The following is a 25,962-nucleotide window of genomic DNA, read 5'->3' on the forward strand; positions in this document are numbered from 1 at the left end:
GCACATTAGGATTAACGCCAGTAAGATCCTAATTATGGTATACTGGTTACTGGAATGCACGATTGGATTTGACGCTAAGAAGCTGGCTTCTGAGCCATTCTACTCTCTGAGTAAGGAAGGGTGATACCTCCCTGAAATGGCGAGTGGGCTAATGACTTGGTTGCCTCAGTCCCGGTAAAACCTTGGCAGGCCTTCGGGTACGTTCAAAACTCGTTTCCAAAGTGGTGCTTTGGTAGTACTAGGATCAGATGAAACATTCCTGATTGCGCCGATCTGGCTCTGAACATGGTTTCCCATAAAGGACCATGTCAACCCTAGCATGGCCTCCCTGCTTGCATAGATAACCATGGGATCACATTCAGGCGACTATGTACAACGAGCGGAGATAGCGGCCCGAAGGGGGGACCCAACAATATGGAAAATAATCGAAAATATCAGAGAGATGACGACGAAGGTGAGATGGACACGACCGACAGTGATGCAAATGTGTTTGCAAAAAGCGGAAAATTATTGCGATCGCCAGTGTTGGAACGTGCGGTGTCAACAATGTTCACCAACAGCGGTGTTAATGCTGAGCAGCAAGATGCGCACATAAACGGTAGCGACTTTACCGAGATGCTTACACCGAAGTCTAGTAGAGGACTTCCAGGAGATGATTTCAAAAACACGAGGTTGGCACAGGCTATGGATAGGGTCACTAACCTCTACGAGTTCGTTAAAGCGAGAAGCAACGTCCACAATGAGATTAAGCAGCAAGTGATTGGTATTCAAACTGTTCTGAATGCCGCCAAAAGGGAGTACTTAGCGCTGATAAACAGAGCCGCAACTGCTGAATTAGCGCTGTCAGAACAAGCCGAGATGGTAGAGGTCGGAGTACAGGTTACACCTCGGGCATTTCGTAACTTGCGTACCGAGAAACGAGATCGTGACTCACCAGGGGACAAGGAATCCCCAGCGGACAAGAAACGTAAGGACGACCAGGAGGGAGATAACGTACAGGAAGACCTTGACGAACCCGAAAACCCAGCAGAAGAGAAGGAGGACAGCGACTGGCAGACCGTCGAAAAGAGAAAAAAGAAAGAGATGGAGAAAAAAGCGAAAGAAAAAGAGCGAAAGGAAAAGGAAAAGGAGAAGCGTCGTGAGAAAAAAAGAGGCGATGCCCTAATCGTTGGTGCAACGGGTAAATTGACATATGCCGACATCCTCCGGAAAGTAAGAGCCGACCCTGACCTGAAGGAGCTTGGGGAGAAGGTGATGAAGACTAGGCGCACTCAGAACGGTGAAATGCTGTTCGAATTAAAGAAAGACCCTACGGTCAAGAGTACAGCCTTCAAAGAGCTCATTGAAAAGGCTCTCGGCGAAGAGGCGAACGTGAGAGCCTTGTCTCAGGAGTCAATAGTCCTATGTAGGAACTTAGACGAGGTTACAACAGAAGAAGAGCTAAGGAAGGTGCTGACGGAAAAATGTGACCTTCAGGGTGTACCAATGACAATCCGATTAAAGGAAACGTATGGCCGCACGCAGACGGCAACGATACGACTCTCGGTGATGGCAGCTGAAAGGGTCCTGAAGCTGGGTAAAGTGAAAGTGGGATGGTCTGTGTGCCCACTCAAAGCCATTCCTCGCCCGAGTAAAGAAACGGAGAGATGCTTCAAATGCATGGGTTTTGGCCACTTAGCGAGCAGCTGCGATGGACCTGATAGATCCAAGTTATGCAGGAAATGCGGTCAAGAGGGACACTTTGCTCTGAATTGCAAAAACCCACCAAGGTGTTTGCTCTGCAAAACAGAAAAAGACCACGCGACAGGAGGGTTCAGATGCCCAGAGTTTAAGAAGGCGGCGGCGTGCCAGAAATGATAGAGGTAGTCCAAATTAACCTCAATCATTGTGACACTGCGCAGCAACTGTTGTGGCAGTCGACGACAGAAGCAAAGTGCGATGTTGCAATTATTGCGGAGCCATATCGTGTTCCTCCCGATAACGGCAACTGGGTGGCGGACAAAGCAGCTACCACTGCAATTCATGTAATGGGGAAATTCCCGATCCAGGAGGTAATAGACAGATCGCATGAGGGGTTCGTGGTTGCCAAAGTCAATGGAATCTATATATGCAGCTGTTACGCTCCACCAAGATGGACTATGGATCAGTTTAATTATATGCTAAATGAGCTAACCGAAGAGCTTATTGGACGGAGGCCAATCATCATCGGAGGTGACTTCAATGCCTGGGCAGCGGAATGGGGAAGTAGATGTACAAACGCAAGAGGGTACAGTCTGCTAGAAGCTCTTACGAAGCTAGAAGTTACACAGTGTAACGTAGGTAACACTAGCACATTTAGAAGGAATGGGCATGAATCCATTGTCGATGTTACTTTCTGCAGCCCGCCGCTAGCAGTAAGCATGAACTGGAGAGTCAGTGAGGACTTCACGTACAGCGACCACCAGGCGATTCGATATACCATTGGTCGCAAGAATCCCGTGGTACCACGAAGAATTAGGGACTGCGGACGGAAGTGGAAAACGAAAGTATTTGACAGAGAACTTTTTGTCGAGGCTCTACGTGTCGATAGTGACTCCCTGGACCTGACAGCGGATGAACTGACAGAAACGCTAGCAAAGGCATGCGATGTCACAATGCCTAGAAAACGGGAGCCTAGAAACAGACGGGCACCTGCTTACTGGTGGAATGACGCACTCGGGGAACTTCGTGCTGAATGCCTTAGGACCAGAAGAAGCTTTCAACGGGCAAAGAACACCTCTGAGAGAGAGGCACGGAGAATAGTGCACCGGGTGGCCAAGGCAGCATTGAAACGGGCAATAATTCAAAGTAAATCCAACTGCTTTAAGGAACTTTGTCGAGATGCTGATGCTAACCCCTGGGGTGACGCATATCGAGTTGCAATGGCAAGGATAAGAGGTCCGACGACGCCCACAGAAACGTGTCCAGAGAGGCTAAAGATCATCATCGAAGAGCTTTTCCCGGAGCACGATACAACGATCTGGCCACCTTGTCCATACGGTGAAGTTGAGGAGGTTGACGCCGATGAAAGACGTGTCTCCAACGAGGAACTCGTAGCTGCCGCGAAAAGTATGAAAGTTAGGAAAGCGCCTGGCCCAGATGGAATCCCCAACGTAGCGCTGAAAGCGGCACTGCAGGCATTTCCAGACATGTTTAGACCGGTTTTACAAAAATGCCTGCAGGAAGGCTGCTTTCCAGATCCATGGAAGACACAGAAGTTAGTACTCCTACCGAAACCAGGAAAGTCCTCAGGAGATCCAGGTGCTTACAGACCCATCTGTCTGCTGGACACACTCGGTAAACTCTTGGAGAGAATTATTCTCAACAGGCTTACAAAATACACGGAGAGCGAACATGGACTGTCAGCGAGGCAATTCGGATTCAGGAAAGGAAAGTGTACAGTAGACGCCATACGTACAGTGATCGAAAAAGCTGAGATGGCAACCAACCAGAAAAGAAGAGGAAATCGACACTGCGCCGTAATCACGATTGACGTTAAGAACGCTTTCAATAGCGTCAGTTGGCAAGCTATCGCTGCAGCGCTGTACGCAATGAGGGTCCCTGCCTATCTGTGTAGGATCCTCAATAGCTATTTCCAGAACCGCTTTCTGGTTTATGAAACGAACATCGGCCAGAAGGCGTTCAGGGTTACCGCGGGGGTTCCACAAGGCTCACTTCTCGGCCCATCGCTCTGGAATGCTATGTACGACGGTGTACTAACACTGAAACTGCCTAGAGGTGTGGAAATCGTCGGTTTCGCGGACGATATCGTAACGACGGTAATAGGCGAGACTTTGGAGGAGGTTGAAATGCTGGCATCCCAGACAATAGACGCGATCGAAACCTGGATGAAAGGAGTAAAGTTGCAAATAGCCCACCACAAAACAGAGGTACTATTAGTTAGCAACTGTAGAGCGGTGCAACGGTTGGTACTCAACGTTGGTGAGCACACTATAGCCTCTAAGCGTGTGCTGAAATACTTGGGTGTGATGGCCGACGATCGGCTGAATTTCAACAGCCACGTTGACTATGCCTGCAATAAGGCTGCCAAGGCATTCAACGCGATCTCCAGAATCATGCCAAACAGTGCTGGTCCAAGCAGCAGCAAGAGGCGTCTTCTGGCTAGCGTATCCTGCTCAATCCTAAGATACGCGGGTCCAGCATGGAACGCAGCGCTGGAAACCCACCGGAATAGGACAAAGCTGAACCGTACCTTTCGGTTGATAGCTATACGAGTTGCTACTGCCTACCGAACCATCTCGTCGGAAGCAGCTTGTGTTATCGCCGGAATGATCCCTATTTGCATTACGCTGGCCGAAGACAGTGAATGTTATAGGCGGAAAGGTACTAGAGGAATACGTAAACGGATGAGAGCGGAGTCGATAGCCAAGTGGCAACAAGAGTGGAACACTGCTACGAATGGAAGATGGACACACAGGCTGATACCGAACTTGGTCAGTTGGGTTAACAGGAAGCACGGAGAAGTGAACTTCTACTTGACGCAATTCCTATCAGGGCACGGCTGCTTCAGGCAGTACCTGCATCGGTTCGGGCATGCAAGGTCCCCGCTATGCCCCGAGTGTGATAATGAAGAGGAAACTCCAGAGCATGTAGTTTTCGTCTGCCCAAGATTTGAGTCTGCGCGACGCGAGCTGCCATCTCTTAACGTAGATAATATTGTCAGGGAAATGTGTAGAGATGAGAACATATGGAATGTTGCCAACAGGGTGATAACACACATCTTGTCCGATCTGCAGCGAACATGGAGAGCCGAACAGCGCTCCAGCGGCACCAGCTAGCGTCAGAAATCCAGCAGTGCTAACATCCAGTCGGGGTGGATAATGATGACGATGCAGCCAATCGAACAAACGCCCTTGGGCCGCATATGACATCTTAATCCAAAGCAACGCGATTCTGGGCGCGGTAAAACCCTTGACCGGACTCATATGTGTGGGGATGGGCTTCGTACCCTAAATAATCCCGGTACCCATTTTGTGCAAATGTTCATAACTGGCGGAGATCCCTGCGAGGGTGGCTGTGACGGAGTGCGCGTCGTGATGGAGGGCACTTACCAATCAGTACACGTCTCGAAGGGAGTAAAGCACCACGAGGGTGGCCGTGACGGGGTGCACGTTATGAACGTAGGCACTTTCCAATCGGTACACGTCTCGATGGGTGAAAGCATCCATCATTAATGAGAAATCCTGCGAGGGTGGCTGTGACGGAGTGCGAGTTATGGTGAAGAGCACTTCCCAATCAGTACACGTCTCGACGGGTAGCAATACCCCGCGAGGGTGGCCGTGATGGGGTGCACGTTATGATGACAGGCTCTCCCAAATCGGTTCACGTCTCGATGGGTAGCAGGTGCGTCGTTATTGGAGCAGTGCATAAGCACAGCCTCTCCCCGAAGTAGTCGCCTTGTAGCGGTCCCGGGGGGATTTTGAGCTAGGAGCAGTGAGGTTTTTAGTGGGTTAGAGTCCCACACCGTGCCACGTGATGAATACCATCATTAGTGTGCCAGGCATAGAGCGTTTCCTCACTTAAAAAAAAAAAAAAAAAAAAAAAAAAACATACATACATACATACATACATACATACATACATACATACATACATACATACATACATACATACATACATACATACATACATACATACATACATACATACATACATACATACATACATACATACATACATACATACATACATACATACATACATACATACATACATACATACATACATACATACATACATACATACATACATACATACATACATACATACATACATACATACATACATACATACATACATACATACATACATACAAGAGAAACAATATTTGAATATTATTTTGTACTATGTCAGCCAAGACAAAACCAAATTTTTATGCAAAATTATTCGATTTCTAGAACACAGCATGATATTATTTTGCATTTCGCCGCTGCTCGGTATCTCTTGGTATTTTAAACCAGTTCGTCGTTTTCTATTTTAAACGAGAAGTGCTGATAAAATTCAAGAAGCTGACTAATTTTACCTTAACGCTAAAACATGTTATCTTTGACAAGGCGCCGACAATTGTTGTGACTGGAATTTCTTGAATTCCAATATAATTTCATGCCCCATTTTGATTTTATATATCGAAAATGAGATAATTCTGATATCACCATGATTAGCTGACTGATTACAATATTGGCTTGATGGAACGACACTGGGTTAACAAGCCAGTCGTAGTATTTAATATTTTCATTTCTTTCCCCTACCGTCCCTTCATCAATTGTAGAAACACCGCTTCAAAAAATCCGAGGGGTTGTGTACAAGACACGACCCCATATATAGGTGACGCAGGACTACGTATGTAAGTCTCTTTGACGTGATAGTGGCATGTATTCATGCTTGTAATCTTTCGATTCTTCATGTATACATGCTATATGCAACGTATATACATGCTACATGCGTTGTATGTAACCAGGCTTGACATACACTTTTCGCTTCGATTTTGCTCTTTTGATTACTGCATCTCAGCCAAGCAAAATTTGAATAAGTGATGTATGGGGCGTTTGTAGAATTTGTTATTATCTACAATATTGCTGAAGTAAGCATTACTGTGCATTTTGTATTTATGGCGCTATAACGCTGCTACCCTCTTGGTAGCGAAAAGAGCGCTCTTTTTGCTACCAACGGCATTGCTGCCCTTCAGCGCCGTAAATACTAAAGATAAAACTTCACTTTCTTCAGCAATATTATAGATAATTACTAGCTCTACAAATGTCCCCTACACCACTTTTTCAAATTCTTTTTGGCTGAGGAGCAGTAATCAAAAGAGCAAAATCAAAGCGAAAAGTGTATGCCAAGCCTGTATGTAACATTTATCAAAGTAGTAACATTGCATACGTTCAATTCTCAAAAGATTGTGCATTTGAAAACAATTTAACAAAATCAAGAACACAAACTATTGCTTTCCTGCTACCTTACTGAAATTAAAGATTGTTTTTATTATCCATGGTTTCCCACGTTGAAGGGATTTTACCAATTCAATCCTATTTTATCAACAGCACATCTTTTCACTACACTTCTAATGAAACGGCAAGCATGCCTATTCATATAGAGTCATTATAACCGAACACTACAGCTGTAGCACATTTTTCCAACACAGATATCAAGTTCGCCGAGTTTAATCGTCTCGCAGTAAAGAATTTGCGATCTGTTGGGACAACGAACTTGTGTCATTTTTTCTGGCACGCTTTCCTAACACAGACATCAAAATGGACTAGGTTTAATCGTGTTCATAAGAAATCTGTTGGCGCGAGGGGGCTTTGTTACTCTCTTTGGCGTACTTCCCAAGCAAGGACATCAAAACGGTCTAGATTGAACCCTGGTGTAGTGATGTCCGAAATTTTCAATTATTCGATTACCGATTAATCGGCGAACATTGTCTGCACTAATCGCTTAATTTAACTATTCGTACTAGTGGTATTCGATTAGAAATATTCGTATACTTTTTTCATTAATTCGATTAATCGAACGATTATGAACGATTAGCGGCCATTATTCGGGGATTATTCGCATTCATATTATTTCCTTTGAACTATTCGATTAATTCAACTACTTGTGCTGGCAGTATTCGATTAAAAATTAATCGAATATTTTTATAGTTATTCGATTAGTTGAATTAATCGAACGATTAACGGACATCACTACCCTGGTGTTAAGAAATCTTGTTGAAATGAGGAGACTTGGTCACTTGTTTTGACTTACTTCCCAAGCACAGATATCAAATTGGTATAGGCTTAGATCATCGTAAAGAATCTTCCAACCAATCACGAAGCGAGAATTCTAGTAAAACATAGGTTCATTATTTTCAATTTTTCAATAGTTTAACATCAAGAATCCATACTTTTCTTCATTTGGGTCAATTCTAAGAAGATTTTCCGATCGATTGGTGTAAGAATATTGAAAATCGATCGGAAAACCGCTGAGCTATTAGCGCTCAAAACCTTTCATTTTTCGTGACGCTCGCGTTTTTCGATTTTTTGGAATGACACCACAGAACAGAAGTGGAAGTAGAAATCCAAAGACGTAAAATGAATCAAAACAGTATTCGGACAGCAGCGCATAAAATTTTCTTTTAGTAATTTTGCACAGTATTTGTGCAAAGAATGGTAATACATATTTTTTAAAACAATGTTTAACTAAAGCATATTTAGACGCACAACAAAAATTCGGGGAAAAGCTTTCCGTTTTGAAGATAGGGTACATATAGTTTGAATTGCTCAAAAATGCAGCCAAAAAAGTATTCGGACAGTTAACTATTAGTTGAAACAAATGTCCTTTCTCGCTCAACTACTACCTTGTAGGACCATTTACATTCTTGATGACCTGTTTTAATCTGTTTGGGATAAAATTAACAATTTTTCGAATATCCCTCTGTGAATTGCTGACCATTTTTTTACAAGAGCTCGGTTTAAGTCATTGTGATAAGAAATCGAATGATTTCTCATTTAGAAATGAAATTATCTAAAAAGATGTTCAAAAGGGTTCAAATCTATACTGAATACTGATGTTTCGATAGCTCTAGGACAATTGTATGGTGCCTACAGCTCACAATTATCAACAGTATGTTTAAATTCAACATCCCGGTACAATATGTATGTACCACACAATTACAATTTTGCTTCAATTTCACCTAAAAGTAATCAGATAATTGAGTTTACATTTAGTTCTATCCAAAAATATATATCTTTGCTGCCTCGAAGCTTTCCATGCACTCCAACAAGGTATGACACCAACAACTCGTATGCAAGAATAACTAAAAGAGAAGGATTACAAGAGGAAAAGAGTTTACTAAATGTAAACTCAATTATCTGATTAATTTTAGGTGAAATTGAAGCAAAATTGTAATGTAATTGAAGCAAACTTTCGTCACATCAATGAGCTTTTAAAGAGCTTTCAACTTTCGCCGCATCGATGAGCTTAGTGTGAGGTAAACAAACAAAACGCAAACGCAGGAATCAAAAACGCAATCCGTTGCAAGCGGATTAATTAAACATCCTAGTGATCCTACGCATTATTCAGTTGCTGCTGTTAGTTTTGATTGAATCGGAATGCCTTGATAAAGAAAACAAACCCTTTTTCGGGATGTTTGTAGTCAGTGCGGTTGGCTGCGGATCAGCTGTTTATGTTTGCAAGCTCCGCTATTTGACATATATTACCAATATTAATGCAATATTCAAATAAACGTTTAGATTTTTAACAAACACATGAGATGTACAGTACAGTGTTTGTCGCACTAACACAATAACGTTAGCCACTTTCGGTTCCGCCTTAAAACAGGTCATCAAGAATGTAAATGGTCCTACAAGGTAGTAGTTGGGCGAGAAAGGACATTTGTTTCAACTAATAGTTAACTGTCCGAATACTTTTTTGGCTGCATTTTTGAGCAATTCAAACTATATGTACCCTATCTTCAAAACGGAAAGCTTTTCCCCGAATTTTTGTTGTGCGTCTAAATATGCTTTAGTTAAACATTGTTTTAAAAAATATGTATTACCATTCTTTGCAAAAATACTGTGCAAAATTACTAAAAGAAAATTTTATGCGCTGCTATCCGAATACTTTTTTGGTTGACTGTACATGCTACTTTCTACAGATACTAGCGAAACCTGACGGTAGCGAGTCACTTTTTCCTACGAAAACACACGAACGCATACGAATGCACACGAAAGCATGTGAAACCTCGCGTAACTTTTCAAAAGGACCTAAATAAGATTGAGAGACTCTCTTTGGTCGCCATCTCTTCCGATTATTACGGCGACATAAATGCATTTCAACAAAAGTTTTCTTGACGATTAGCTAGCTACGAACACCAGCAACCGATTTATACAAGACTGATGTTTTAAAGTGCATTTGCATCGCCGTGGCAATCGAAAGAGAAGAGGCTCAAAGAGAATCTCTCATTGTTACTTAGGTCCTTTTGAAAAGTTACGCGAGAAATCTGCTATGCGATTGGCAGTGAGATTTCTGCTTATATTGCTGTTGTTCGCTTCTATGCGAAAACCTTCCCAAAGAAAAAGAAAAACAAAAAAGTCTCTGTTTCCAGTTTTGATCGCCGAATCGTTCGGACTTCCACTTCTGTTCTGTGATGACACCCTATCTCAAAACTTGCCGTAAGACGTAGTCCTACGCCAAAACTATTAAATATATATGTATGACCGCATTTCAAGGTCAAAACTAAAAACATGAAATTGGCCAGTCGTAGTATGTTATAATGTTGGCTAGGTGAGACTATTAGAGTGACACACCTATCACACATATAAACGCATGCACAAAAGCGTAAACACACGCACACACTTACACACACTCACCAATGATTATCAATTATCAGTGATACCAATGTGATAATCTGCTCTCATTTTCAATTTAAATTGTCATGTTTTCAACCATCGGCAGGAATAAAACATAAAAAATTAAACAAAGTAAGAGAAACTTTTTTGCGTTTAGTTCCACTAGATATTTTATTATTTCGACAGATATACATTTTTTTCTGCGGATGAGGTGAATAACGATTATGCATTTATTCAATTTCTGGTGTCTGTCAGACTATATCACCTCAGCCGCAGAAGGTTAAGGGGAGAATGTAGAAGAGGATAACGGTAATTGAATGAAACGCAAACTGTCAACTGCAGGCTTTGAAACCAGACTACCATATTGATACGCTAGCCACATTTCAGAAACTTGTTATCTTGAGTTGACCAATCAAGTGTCACAAATATTTTCTCATTGACGTATTTTTATGTAAATTACAATTTAATTCTATTTTTAAGGGTGCCATAATAAATTAACATGGTAATCGTTTTGTTCTATTTATAATTAAACTTCAATGTAATATGCCATAGGTATACTAAATTTGATTTTTTACTTTTCATAAAACAATCGTTCTGTGATTTTCAATGTACCTAAAACGTAACTACCACATTTAGTTTCTTAATCCTATAATTTCATTCGATAAGTCGGTAAAAATGGGATATGCCGTGTCCATCGCCAACTAAATTAGTATAAAAGAGTTAAATTATTTTTCATTATTTCAACAATATATTGCAATCAGATTCGAATATTATACCTTTTTAAGGTCTGCATGCCACACGGAAATTCAAATGTAGAAATTATAATCGTATTATCAGCCGTGCTTTCTAATGACATTTCTTTAGCCCAGGAAATCAAACCACGCTCTTCAGCTGTTCCTGGAATCAGATTATCCAACATACAACCAAGGCACCCTCCAACAAGTATACTGGTACTAAGAAGCACTGATAAAGTAGAATCAACTGTGTCATTTCCAGTGTTAATATAATCAGGATGTTCTTTGAGCCAAAAGCAGAGCACCATAGGAAAAAAAATTGACAATCCGAGAATATAAAGATTTCGAGCTGAACGTAGATCGATGTACTGCAGCGCAGAGAGACCAAATGCGGTAATCATTCCAAACATTACACAAAATAGTCCACCTACTACAGGATCAGGAATCATAATAAATACAGCACCAAATTTACTTAATACACCTTGTAACACCATTATAAGAGCTGCCCATTGTATTACTCGTCGACTGCCAACTTTAGTAACGCCGATCGCTCCAACATTTTCACCAAACGTATTTGTACCATTGCCGGAGCCCCATAGCCCAGCAAGAACAGTTCCTAATCCTTCTGTAGCTATTCCACGATTTATAGCATGTAAAGGAGGAGGAGGTGCATTACACATTTGTGATACAGTAGGGTAGTAACTAATCGATTCTACTGTACAAGCTAACACTCCTGCTAACATTCCTAACACACCTGCCAATGTTACTGTAGGCATTCCAAATTGAAATGGATATGGAACTCGAAACCAAGCCGCATCTTGTAACACTTTAATTCGTACATCAGTGCGTGCCGGATGACCTGTTGGGAGCAGACTTGTTATTGTCAGCACGGCACAAAGCGACCACATAATTACAATTGTCAAAAGTACAGGAAATAGTTTGAAAAGAGGAAACCATCCTACCTGTAATCCATGACCTTTACGATATTTGAAAGTAGGAATCTCAATATTGGTCATTATTTGTGAAAAAAGAGTCATAAGAAACATTGTTCCAATGGCTATTCCCCAGTGCTTGGAAGCAGTTTCACTAGCATGTGAGAATAATGTTATACCTACTAGTGATACTGTGGGAACAATCGTGAGAGGTGTTATAAACTTCAAAAATTTACCAACTAAACCGGTATATCCTATAAAAACTTGGAACAGAGCAGAGACAGCAATCGCTCCTGATAGTTCACGCATTCTTGATTGCCACAGCTCCGTTTTCTCTTCTAGTGCCATCGCACTAATAACTTCTTTGTCGGGACATTTCCATTGTGGCAAATTCAAAATTGCTAATGTTGGCACTAGAAACGATATAGTTCCTCCTTGAACAATCGGTAGTCGACATCCCCAGGTTACTTGTATGTACGTCACTAAACCGGTGACGAAGATCATAGTCGATATGATGAACCCTCTAGACGGATCTTCATCCTCCATGCACAATGCCGGTGTCAAGATGAATGGAATTGAAACTATCGCTCCGATCATAGTAAGATAATGCTGAAATGAAGTTTATATGTAGTAAATAATTATTAGTTAGAAAGTTAGAAATTCACATCACTTTCAGGTTTTTTTAAATACTTGAATGAATGATTTTGTGTTAAAACTTTGTGAGCGACGTTAATCATACGGAGGTTGCGGCCTTCAGGTATACAGTCAGTCAAAAAAGAATGGTAACATTTGTTTTTTGCCTTTCTACTATATAAATATATAGTATAAAGGTATAGAAATCACTTGGAAAACCGGAAATGGAAAGAAGGTTCTGCGGGTCGAATGTTATATACCATTCGACTCAGTTTCGAAAACTGAGCATTTTCTGTGTGTGTGTGTATGTATGTATGTATGTGTGTGTGTGTGTGTGTGTGTGTGTGTGTGTGTGTGTGTGTGTGTGTGTGTGTGTGTGTGTGTGTGTGTGTGTGTGTGTGTGTGTGTGTGTGTGTGTGTGTGTGTGTGTGTGTGTGTGTGTGTGTGTGTGTGTGTGTGTGTGTGTGTGTGTGTGTGTGTGTGTGTGTGTGTGTGTGTGTGTGTGTGTGTGTGTGTGTGTGTGTGTGTGTGTGTGTGTGTGTGTGTGTGTGTGTGTGTGTGTGTGTGTGTGTGTGTGTGTGTGTGTGTGTGTGTGTGTGTGTGTGTGTGTGTGTGTGTGTGTGTGTGTGTGTGTGTGTGTGTGTGTGTGTGTGTGTGTGTGTGTGTATGTGACGCTTTTAATCTCACTCACTTTTCTCGGAGATGGCTGGACCGATTTTAATGTTCTTAGTGTCAAATGAAAGGTCTAGGTGTCCCATTGGTCGCTATTGAATTTCATACTGATCGGACTTTTAGTTCAAAAGTTATGTATAAAAATACGAAAAATATGGGACTTCATTATCTCATAGGTCTCTTAACCGATTTGAACAAAATTGATTGCATATGAAAGAGGAGCCTTGCAAACTCTTAATTTCCAAATATCATGACGATTGGACTTGTAGTTTGAAAGTTACATAAAGTAATGTGAAAAAATAGTATTTAAAACATATTTATGTAACATATAAGCATTAATTTAATGAAAAACATCACACATTTTACGATTATTTGAAAATTACTGCTGAGATCTATCAAACGAAACCGAGTTATTTAAAATTGGACGCTTCATTCAAAAGTTATTCAAACTTTAACACTTAAGCACCGTATATTAAACCGTTAAAACGTGTGAAATCAAAACATATCAATCAAATGTTGATTGTATTCAATGTATGAGATGTGTGTGATGTATGTGTGTATGTATGTATGTATGTATGTATGTATGTATGTATGTATGTATGTATGTATGTATGTATGTATGTATGTATGTATGTATGTATGTATGTGATGACAATTTGCAATTTTAAAATTTGCAATGAAATTCAAGAAAAGTGAGAAACATGTCAATTGTCTGAAGTTTTTGAAGCCTTTTAGTGGAATACGAACTCTGAAATTAAAGAAAAGAAAAAACTTTTACCGACTAAATTCCACTATTTAATATTTATTCGCGACAGATACGTATACGCTTTGAAATAAGACACTGATGAAGCCTGCACGTCGTAGGTGAACTACGTATCTGTTGCAAATAAATATTAAATAGTGGGATTCAATCGAAAAGTTTTTTCTTTTCTTTGATTTCAGATTTCAATTGTCATTTTCTTCACTTGCTGTTACTCACAATTGTACAAGAAAAGCAAAAAGCGAAGAAAAGCAGTTTATTTAAGCATGTAGGTATAGTGGTGTATAGAATCAAAAATACTAGTGAGTTGATTTTTCCAAATAAATTTGTACAAATTCCAAACAAATTCTGCACATCAACAGATGCTCTTTTCAATCAATAGATACTAGAGCTTAGAAATGTTATATGAAAAATAGGAAGTAAACGTTGCACGGTAGAAATTTTGTAAGATTTGTTTTCGTTAGTGATATTTTAAAGGACAGATGTCTTATGTCATGTATCATGTTTTAATAAATAAATCAAAAAAAGACAAGTACTGGGAATCATATCGATCGTATTTCCCATTCTCAAGCATGTTTATGGCGCAGCTTTGGCACTATTTTTCGACCTCATCTTGTTTTCCTAACCCTCTAACATTATAAAAACGATGCGATCAAGCTAATGACTATCTTTTCATGAAAGTACATTCAAAAGAAGCTTAAGTTTTGATTTTCATGCAAAAATAATTATCTGAAGGAGTGCTAGCTAAGAAATAGTTCCATTTCTCGTTTTCATATCTAATGCTCTATTCAGTAATTTTTTTCTAATTCAGATATATTGCAAAATTGAAGCCAAGCAAGCCAATAGCAAAATTTTGAGATCAATCATTTTGTTGTAAATATCCTTTTTCTTCAAAAGCGAAATATAATAATAATTTTTCTAAACTCTTGTTTTTCAAAGATGCTAACTTTTGAATGCATGGTGTTAATATCAAAATATCAAAAAATCTGCTATGAACAAATACTTCATATTGTCAATACAAAACAAGTTTCGTATGTGGCTCTGAAGCCCGAAAGTTAAGGCCGTCTGTAGACCCGTTAGAGGGTTAATTTCTAATTTTCTATACATATTCATTCAAGTCTGTAAAAATTATCTTTTGTGTTTACATTATTTTTCTATAAATATTATAAAACTAAATAAGGTGTTCATCAAGTAACATAAATGACGCTTACATGTATTTACGCACCCAAGGAAAGAAAATATAATTATTCTACACAATACGTTGTGAATTTTATTGGCAAATAAGGATTTTGAGGAATACGGAACGGATATTTAAAAATATAGTCTAATATAACATCTATACATCTACAATTAAGTTCTTGAGGAATTACATAATGATTATTGTGGCAGTAGAAAGGCTAGGTCACGCCGCTAGGTGGATTAATTCGGGTTTTAAAACGATATTTAACTGAAGCATATTTGGATGCATGGCAATAATACAACTAATAGTTAATAGGCTGAAACGCGAAACGCATAAAGCATAAACGAGTTATTTATTCACCGAAAAATATCAACAAAACCGTCAATAGACCAAATCATCATACCGTCAATTGACAGATACTGGCGCCCTTGTTTACATTTTTGAAAATTTTCCTTTTCGTTTATAGCGAATGTAACGTGTGTTTTAACATTTTACAGGCATAATGGTGTTTTAAATTTAGTCCTAATGCTGTTTAAACAACAAACTTGCCGTTTAACAGCTGAAACTTTTTTGGACTCTGCGGTCTGTTTGTAAACAAGGGCGCCAGTATCTGCCAGATGACGTCACCTTGATTTGGTCTATTATAATCGCACGGTGATTCAAACAACGGAAATAATAGTTAACTGTCTTAATACTTTTTACTGCATTTTTCACAACCAAAATAATGCAATGCACCAAAATATGCTTTAGTTAAACATTATTTTTTTTAATAAATATTGCCCGTGATTTGCCATTCTTTACAAAAAACACTAAGCAATATTATTAGAAGAAAAATTTATTCGATGCCACCCACCCCGATACTTTTTTTTGACTGTATACCCGATCAGGAGGCCATAACAAGATTATATCTATTTTATAACACATTTGGATATTTTTAACATATTATGTTACAAATCGAAAAAAAACTAGTTAGGAAGCAAATTCAAGTTTGTAACAGATTCAGATACAAGTAGCACATTAAGTTATGAATAAGCTATATGGATTCCACCACTTATAATGACACGTTTCGATTTAATAACAAAATATATTACTTGCAAATTAGATTTATAACAAAATATGTTACTTGCAAAACTTATTTTAATTACCATCATCAAGTATATTAAATATGTCACTTCACAGTTACTAATACTTGCTAATATATCTTTATTAGCTGTGTTATTCTTGGAATATCTTGAAATGTGGACAATTAACCTTTAACACAATGTGTTACAATTAAGATAAAATCATTACATGGTTTAATTAATATTTTTTGAAACGATGGTTCTACAATTGATGAAGGGACGGTAGGAGAAAGAAATGAAATTTTTTTTGGTGAAGGAGGGGAACGGAAAGGAAGGGGGGGGGGGGGGTATTGGTAGCTATGCTTGACAAGTAGTCATTTTGACTCCTACCTTTTGTCCAATACTGGAAGGTGCATGAGTCGAACCAAGCTGTAATCTGAGATTATAACTGGATTCGAACCCACAACACCTGGCCTGGCGGGTGTTGTGGGTTCGGGTTCGTAGAACCATCGTTTCAAAAAATATTAATATATATGTATGACCGCATTTTCAAGGTCAAGACTAAAAACTTGAGATTAGTCCATTACATGGTTTGTTATGAATCAGATATAACTTAGAGGTAGTTTAGTTATAATTTTTGATATTTTAACCACTTATGGAGGCTAATTTATACCAACGGTTGTTATAACAAATATATCAAATTAATAACAACTGTTGTTAGAAAATTCTATAACAATATAACAAGATCTGTTATAATTTTGTTAGGTCCTCTGATTGGGTGAGCATTTGTGGCTCGAGTAATTAGACTTGTAAGTTAGGCATAATGGACAATGGGTATAATGGATGATAGTTATAATGAACAATGGGCATAATTCACAAAACTTCTCTTTCGCATTCCTATGAATACGCACTTGAATCACAATGCAATGCAAATGGACGCTAAAAAGCCATTTCTGATTCGACTATTTTTGATTGGTATGATTGGAATTGAAATGTGAAAATAGTTTCTTTCTAAAACTAATATTTCCAGAGAAAAAAAAGAATACAAAATGGTTTGACAAATTGTGGGCAAGACTAATCGGCACCAAATTTAGGATTTGGGCTCTCTGATCTAAAATGAACAATCTAACAAAATTTGGTTCAAATCCGTGAAGGTCGATTGCACGGTTTTCGGATGCGCGTAAATTGACCCTAATACATAATTTTTAGATTTTACATTTGCATTAACTTGAGAACGGCTGGGTCTAAGAAACTGTTTATATAATGATTTTGTTCAATTTCAATTTGATTTTGTTAGTTTTACAAAAAATACAAACATCAAAGGTTCATCAAAAAAAAATATCAGAAAAAGTGTGCATAAGTAGTTCTTCACCAGATTTTAGGGCATAATTTAAGCTAGCTTTAAAAAAATAAGCAAATAGGAGGACATATTTTGAGAAAATTAACATTTTATAACTGTTTTTGCAAAGGTTTTTCTTTCAGTGATTTTTTTTCTGAAAATACACCTAATTTCCCACAACTTTTCCTTTGACGCCATTTTAATCAAATAAGTAGTTTTAAAACATAATTTAAAAATTATGACATTTCTACATACGTCCTTTCGAAAAGTTACTCTTGGCGAAAAAAATTACGTTTTATGGAAAATGAGCCCTTGTGAAGTATCCAACATATCAGCAAAACTTCATTCCAATTAAAAATAATCTAGACTAGCCAATTTGCTATTTGAGCTGGAAATGCCCATATCAAATAACAAATAAGATGGTATAACAAACAACATCTGGCATCATTTCATAAGCAACGAATTTGGTATCAAGCTCTCGCGTAATTCAAACTAGAATTGGCATATAGTTTATACAATACTCTTGTTTTCAATAACATTGCTCGTCAATCTACATGTACACACATAATATATTTGACTATTTCTCGTCTGCAGTTCTTACTCTGTTCGGAAACCAATGTGAAGACGAAGAAATTAATTTATCTTCATGATCACTAATTTCACCTTAAGGTGAAAGAGAGAACACGAAAACTCCCCTTTATCTTGTTTTCGAAAGTCACTCTAAAAAACCCGAATTAATCCACCTAGCGGCGTGACCTGGCCGTTCTACTAGATTATCTTTTATTTCTTAGTATCTGAATAAGTATCTATAATTCAGTTAGCCATATTTTTAAACTTTAATTTACTGCGAGCAACTATTGTATTTTCCTTACTAGACTGCAGAATGAATATCTGTAGTAGATCAATAATTCAAAATCCAAAGTGCCACAAACATTTCCGATTGCGGGTAACAGTAAGAGAAGAAAATTACGATTGAAATATTTCAGAGCAATTTCTGCTTAAAACGCTGGATAACGAGCCATTTTTAATTCGACTATTTTTAATTGAAATGAACTTTTGCTGATGTGTTGGATGCCACGTAAGGATTCATTGTCTATGAAACTTATTTTTTTCGTCAAGCGTAACTATTCAAAAGGGTTTATTTAGAAATGAGGTCAATATTTGATATATAGCCTAAATTATGCTCCAAAATCTGGTGAAGTGTTATCGATACGGACACTCCTTCGAATTTAAAACAAATCTTTAAACTTTGACAAATTTTTCGAAAATACCCAAATTTTACTTTCTTTTAATAAAACTCAAACAAAATCTAATTCTACGTATAATTTTGAACAAAATATATCATATAAATGGGGCCTACCCACGGTTAATGGGAGCACCTTCTTTTCACAGAAAAGAAATTTTTGTTAAACCCTCTTATTTTATTTTGCTTATATCTCCGGAAATATTTGGTTTAAGAAAAAATCATCTTCACATTTCCAAAGAAAATTGACCAAGAAATCCTAAAAATATATTTTTTAACGGCAAATACTTTTTAATTCGATTTGAAAACAAAATTTCTTTTCGATAGCTCTTCACCAGATTTTAGAGTATGATTTAGGCTATCTTTAAAAAATATGAGACAAATCTGATTGAACATGTTTTGAGATAATTCTCATTTTATGGTTTTCATCATGGTTTTTCATGAAATTCTGAAGTTTATTCTTTCAGTGTAATTTTTCATTGACAATACACTTAATTTTCGACAACTTTTTCTTTGAAGTCATTTTGAACCGTTTGAAAAATTACGCTTGACGAAAAAAAATAAGTTTCATGGAAAATGAATCCTTGCGTGGTATCCAACATATCAGCAAATCATCATTTCAATCAAAAATAGCCGTTTTGTTAGTTGAGCTGGAATTGCGCTTCAGTTCAGTTCAAACATACTATAAAGCTTACAAAAATTCTGAATTGCCATATTGTTTATTGACAATTCATGCTAAAATACACCTTATAAGTGGGAGGTTAACAATATAGATTTTTTCATCATTTAGGCAAGACTAAATTTAATTCTCTGTGAATAGTTTTAAGCCAAAATAATTTAAAACTGTATATCGTCAAAACATGTTTCATTACTAGGGTAACATTTTGTTCATAAAGAGTTTTTTGAAAAATGAAAGCATTTTCCAGATAAGCTTGAAGGCCACAGGTACTTTTATAGTGGTGTCCCGTAACGAAAATTTTGCATTTATTTCCATATACCAGAGAATTTAAATCCGAATTTTTTGAAACTATAAATTTTCTTTAATCATATATGTACAATCAAAATCGCGCTGTGCTTGTCTTTTGATAGGCATTTCTATGTAAAATAAAATAGGTGCTTCAAGGTGCATAGGTGTCCCGTAACGTTTTGTTTAACGCAAAAAGTAATTGAATGAAAAAGCACTTATCATCATGATTCAACTAATCTTTATCGACGATAACAAATCTAATATTTTGATGACCGAATGCAAGTAAATATGTATTTACTATAAGTATGTATAAATATGATTACAATATTAATATTAAGGAATGTGCGGTAAAGACGGGTACCTCAAGATTAAAATTCAATATCTACACAAGTATCTATGTTTGATATAGCCATACTACTAGTAAATTTTGTTCACAACTAATACTTTATCATCAAAAACATTACCTAGTAATCATATTTTCTAGACATTGTACAGAAAAACGGACACATTATGGGCCCTATTCTGTAACTCACGTCGAGTGTCACTTTTCTCGACTAGTCGACTTTTAGTATTATGTAAGTCACATGCGACCCGATTTTGTCGAGTAACTCGACTGAGTCCACCGCCAAAAAGCTAGTGACTAAACGGTTAGCAAGTGACGCTTGAGCTAGCTTTGTTTTGGTCCTGCATTGAGCCGCTATGCTGCCCGTTCTTCTTGCACTCGACACTCGACAGTGACTGAGTCGAGCCGAGTTGCTCGACGTGACTTACAGAATAGGGCCCTATATGAAAGGTGAACACCGCAGAAAAGGTGTGATGCCTGATGAGTAATACCTAACCATCCAGTTAGCTTCGAGATATGATACCAGTCGTCCTATGTTCGAATCTCGACTGGATGGTGCTGCCAAAGTCAGTAGGATCGTTGTACAAGCCCCGTAGAGTGGTTTATCTATTTTGGACAGACGTTGCGCGTACGTTATTTTGGACATTTACGGCAAAATCAAATAGAAGTGACCAAAATAAAGTACGCGTAAAGCCTATACAAAATAGACAAATCAACCTAATTGTTTTGTACTCTAATAAATAGCTGCAGAGTCTCTCGACAAAGGGTGGCTCCAGGCCTCCAGACAAAGGGTGAAAACATGTGCATTCCATAACCTCTGTTCACTAACTTCTATCCCTACGTCCACGTGTTGCCGGCTGGGGTACGCAATCTCGGTTGCTGTAGGCTAACAGTGAAGGAGACACCGCCCACCTTAAAATGGCAGCCACGTCAGTGAGATAGGGACCTGAGGCTAACAACCCAGTGTACCCGAAAACAAAAAAAGTTAATGAAAAAGAAAGAAAGTCTCTCGATAAAGAAGAATGGTTAAGTCTTAAAGACTATACCTAACGCCGATTTCGACTTACTTCAATACTCTATCATTAAAATACTTGAATAGTCTAAAAATTTGGAATTCCGTTTCTGAAAGTTGTTTAGTCAGCTTTTTGCCTTTCTACTATATAAATATATAGTATAAAGGTATAGAAATCACTTGGAAAACCGGAAATGGAAAGAAGGTCCTGCGGGCCGAATGTTATATAACATTCGACTCAGTTTCGAAAACTGAGCATTTTCTGTGTGTGTGTATGTATGTGTGTGTGTGTGTGTGTGTGTGTGTATGTAACGCTTTTAATCTCACTCACTTTTCTCGGAGATGGCTGGACCGATTTTAATGTTCTTAGTGTCAAATGAAAGGTCTAGGTGTCCCATTGGTTGCTATTGAATTTCATACTGATCGGACTTTTAGTTCAAAAGTTATGTATAAAAATACGAAAAATATGGGACTTCATTATCTCATAGATCCCTTAACCGATTTGAACAAAATTGATTGCATATGAAAGAGGAGCCTTACAAACCCTTAACTTCCAAATTTCATGATGATTGGACTTGTAGTTTGAAAGTTACATAAAGAAATGTGAAAAAATAGTATTTAAAACATATTTTTGTAACATTTAAGAATTAATTCAATGAAAAACATCACACATTTTATTATTATTTGAAAATTACTGCTGAGATCTATCAAACGAAACCGAGTTATTTAAAATCGGACGGTTCATTCAAAAGTTATTCAAACTTTAACACTTAAGCACCGTATATTAAGCCGTTAAAACGTGTGAAATCAAAACGTATCAATCAAATGTTGATTGAATTCAATGTGTGCGATGTATGTATGTATGTATGTATGTATGTATGTATGTATGTATGTATGTATGTATGTATGTATGTATGTATGTATGTATGTATGTATGTATGTATGTATGTATGTATGTATGTATGTATGTATGTATGTATGTATGTATGTATGTATGTATGTATGTATGTATGTATGTATGTATGTATGTATGTATGTTGTATGTATGTGTATGTAATGACAATTTGCAATGAAATTCAAGAAAAGTGAGAAACATGTCAAAAGTCAGAAGTTTTTGAAGCCTCTTAGTGGAATACGAACTCTGAAATAAAAGAAAAGATAAAAACTTTTACCGACTAAATTCCACTATTTAATATTTATTCGCGACAGATACGTATACGCTTTGAAATAAGACACTGACGAAGCCTGCACGTCGTAGGCGAACTACGTATCTGTTGCAAATAAATATTAAATAGCGGGATTCAATTGCAAAGTTTTTTTCTTTTCTTTGATTTTAGATTTCAATTGTCATTTTCTTCACTTGTTGTTACTCACAATTGTACACGAAAAGCAAAAAGCGGAGAAAAGCAGTTAATTTAAGTATATAAGTATAGTGGTGTATAGGATCAAAATACTAGTGAGTTGATTTTTCCAAATAAATTTATACAAATTTCAAACAAATTTTGCGCATCAATATATGCTCTTTTCAATCCATAGATACTAGAGCTTAGAAATGTTATATGAAAAATAGGAAGTAAATGTTGCACGGTAGTAACTTTCTAAGATTTGTTTTTGTTAGTGACATTTTAAAGGACAGACGTCTTATGTCATGTATCATGTTTTAATAAATGAATCAAAAATGACAAGCACTGGAAATCATATTTCTCATTATCAAGCATGTTTACGGCGCAGTTTTTGCACTATTTTTCGACCTCATCTTGTTTTCCTAACCCTCTAACATTGTAAAAACGATGCGATCAAGCTAATGACTATCTCAAGGTCAAGTTTTGATTTTCATGCAAAAATAATTATCTGAAGGAGCGCCAGCTAAGAAAAAGTTCAATTTCTCTTTTTCATATCTAATGCTCTATTCAATTATTTTTTCTAATTCAGATATATTGCAAAATTGAAGCCAAGCAAACTAATAGTAAAATTTTGAGATTAATCATTTTGTTGTAGATATCCTTTTTCTTCAAAAGCGAAGTATAATAATAATTTTTCTGAACTCTTGTTTTTCAAAGATGCTAATTTTTGAACGCATGGTATTAATATCAAAATATCAAAAAAATCTACCCTTTGGGCTAAAACCACTCAAAAAAAATATCAAAAAATCTGCTATGAAAACATGTCTCATATTGTCAGTTCAAAACAAGTTTCGTATGTAGCTCTGAAACCCAAAAGTTAAGGCCGACCGATTATAAAACTAAATAAGGTGTATTTTTTTGAAACGATGGTTCTGCAATTTATAAAGGGACGGTAGGGGAAAGAAATGAAATTTTTTTTTTATTTTTGGAGAAGGAGGGGAAGAGCGGAAAGGAAGGGGGGCGGGGGGTATTGGTAGCTATGCTTGACAAGTAGTCATTTTGACTCCTACCTTTTGTCCAATACTGGAAGGTGCATGAGTCGAACCAAGCTGTAATCTAAGATTACAACCGGATTCGAACCCACAACACCCGCCAGGGCATGTGATTCGCTGGTACTTGTACCTTTGAACCATAGAGGCGCTGGACAGAAGGAGACCGCAAAATCCACTTCTCAAGAATAGCGACGCGTTTTGGTTGGGTTATCGACACATATTGTGTCGCTTCCTGCATCAATTGCAGATTACCACCAAGCGAGAAGTTTTAATCTAACTACTATTTACTTTCAGGACGACGACTTCTTTCCCCTACCGTCCCTTTATCAATTGCAGAACCATCGTTTCAAAAAAATATTAATATATATGTATGACTGCATTTCAAGGTCAAGACTAAAAAAACTTGAGATTAGTCTGAATAAGGTGTTCATCAAATAACATAAATGACGCTTACAAGTATTTACGCACCCAAGGAAAGAAAATATAATTATTCTTCGCAATACGTTGTGAATTTTACTGGCAAATAAGAATTTTGAGGAATACGGAACGGATATTTAAAAATATAGTCAAGTTAATTATAGATGTTCCTGAGAAATTAAATAATTATTATTGTGGCAGTAGAAAGGCTAGGTCACGCCGCTAGGTGGATTAATTCGGGTTTTTAGGAATCACAGTGGCACAGTGTTCGCTGAGCACACTAGCCTAGCCCAAAAAACATTTTTTAGCTTGCAAGATGCCATAGTAAGTGTACTTCGAACGGCATAATTTTGAGCTACTTTTTCTAGCGTTTCTTTTTTCGAAAGTTTTCATGACCTTTTTCAACTGTTTTATTTTTTTAAATTTTATACTGTTTTATAACTCTAGAATAATTTGCAATTTATCAACAAAGTTACTGTAATGAATAGACAAAATTAGTTTCAAATTTATGTGTTCGTCTTTTGTAGCAACTTATGTTATAGTTATAGTTCGCAACATGAGTTGCTAATGCATAAAAACTTTTAAATTTATGAGTTATGATACGTTAACTGATACGTCTGAAGTAAAACAAAATACCTAATTTTCGAATAATTGCTATTTAATATCATTTTGGCGTATAGCGGAAATAAAGCATACCTTTCGCATCAAGAAGAACCTTTTTTACCGTTTTAAATTTTTTTAAATAAAATTTTTGAATTTTGTTATTTTGGCCAAAATCATGCAAAATCTTACATAGGGGGAGGGGCGATTAGTCAACAATGGGGAAAACTGGTTACATAATTAATGCACAGCCCCTACATTTTAATTACTAATCTGTCCAAACCCTAAGATTAGGCAAGCATTTCATTATAATAATTCAGTATAGTTCTCACATGGGTATTTCTCTTTACCTGGAAGTAAACTTTACCTTACATATACTTCGTTACGTATGTCCTATTACCAGACTATAACACACCAAATCAGTACACTATTGTTACAAAACATAGTGAATATAGACCAGATATAGAAAATATGACGGCCTGAAAAGAAATCTAGAGAAAATAAACCATATAATGCAGTTTACTTTTTTCGTTACGGGACACTATTTGCAGAATACCGTTTGCCCAACAGCGCATGGTGTCCCGTAACGAAATGATTTTTATTAGATCTTAAAAACTAAACACAACACCTGAATATACTTTTACATTTTGAGTTTCAGGCTGCCTTCAGCTAAAAATTTTCGGAACATGTCGACTTTGAAAAACTTGAAACAGAGCAGAGTTTTACAAATGTTTGAATCATGTTCAGACTACGCATTCTCTGCGATGGTGTCCCGTAACGAAAAGTATTCCGCCACTATTCAATGATGCTTATTATAATAAATATTTCGCCCTCGTATTGAGAAAGTACTACTAAATAGCAGCTCAAAACACCTATTTTGAAAGATATTCGTTAAACTGTTGGCAAAATATGAACAAATTCGCTTCGAAAAAACGGTTGCTCATGGTGTCTCGTAACGCTGGAATGTGTCTTGTCTTCATCACTTTCCCTGTATTTCAATGCAAATTACAAAACTGCAAATTGTACACACATACATCATACATACACACATACATATGTACCCATACATTCATATACACACAGATACATACATACACACATACATACATACATACATACACGCATACATACATTTTATACAATCGACCCGACCGATATATTTTGGCTTGCATGTTTTGAAAGTTTTAATATAAGGTACCCCGGGGCAAGTGGGACCTCAAAAATGCATAGTTACTGTTTATTCCACTGTGTTATCTAAACCTATGATTATTTCAAAATTCTCTCAGCACAGAAACTCTTCAGTTGTA

At 37.3% G+C, this 25,962-nt stretch overlaps 1 protein-coding gene across 1 annotated transcript in view; it reads right to left on the reverse strand.

Moving 5' to 3' along the window:
• Positions 1–10,979: 10,979 nt before the first annotated feature.
• LOC128745800 (solute carrier family 23 member 2) overlaps positions 10,980–25,962 on the reverse strand; it is a 51,285-nt gene continuing 36,302 nt past the window's right edge. Inside the window, exons 2-3 of the mRNA XM_053842876.1 lie at positions 11,144–12,642; positions 10,980–11,068 (exon numbers count right to left, since the gene is read on the reverse strand). Coding sequence (XP_053698851.1) covers positions 11,014–11,068; positions 11,144–12,642 — 1,554 coding nt within the window. The 3' untranslated portion in view covers positions 10,980–11,013. The remainder of the gene's footprint in view (positions 11,069–11,143; positions 12,643–25,962) is intronic.

The sequence above is a fragment of the Sabethes cyaneus genome, chromosome 1 (assembly GCF_943734655.1).
Source record: "Sabethes cyaneus chromosome 1, idSabCyanKW18_F2, whole genome shotgun sequence".
NCBI classification, from domain to species: domain Eukaryota; kingdom Metazoa; phylum Arthropoda; class Insecta; order Diptera; family Culicidae; genus Sabethes; species Sabethes cyaneus.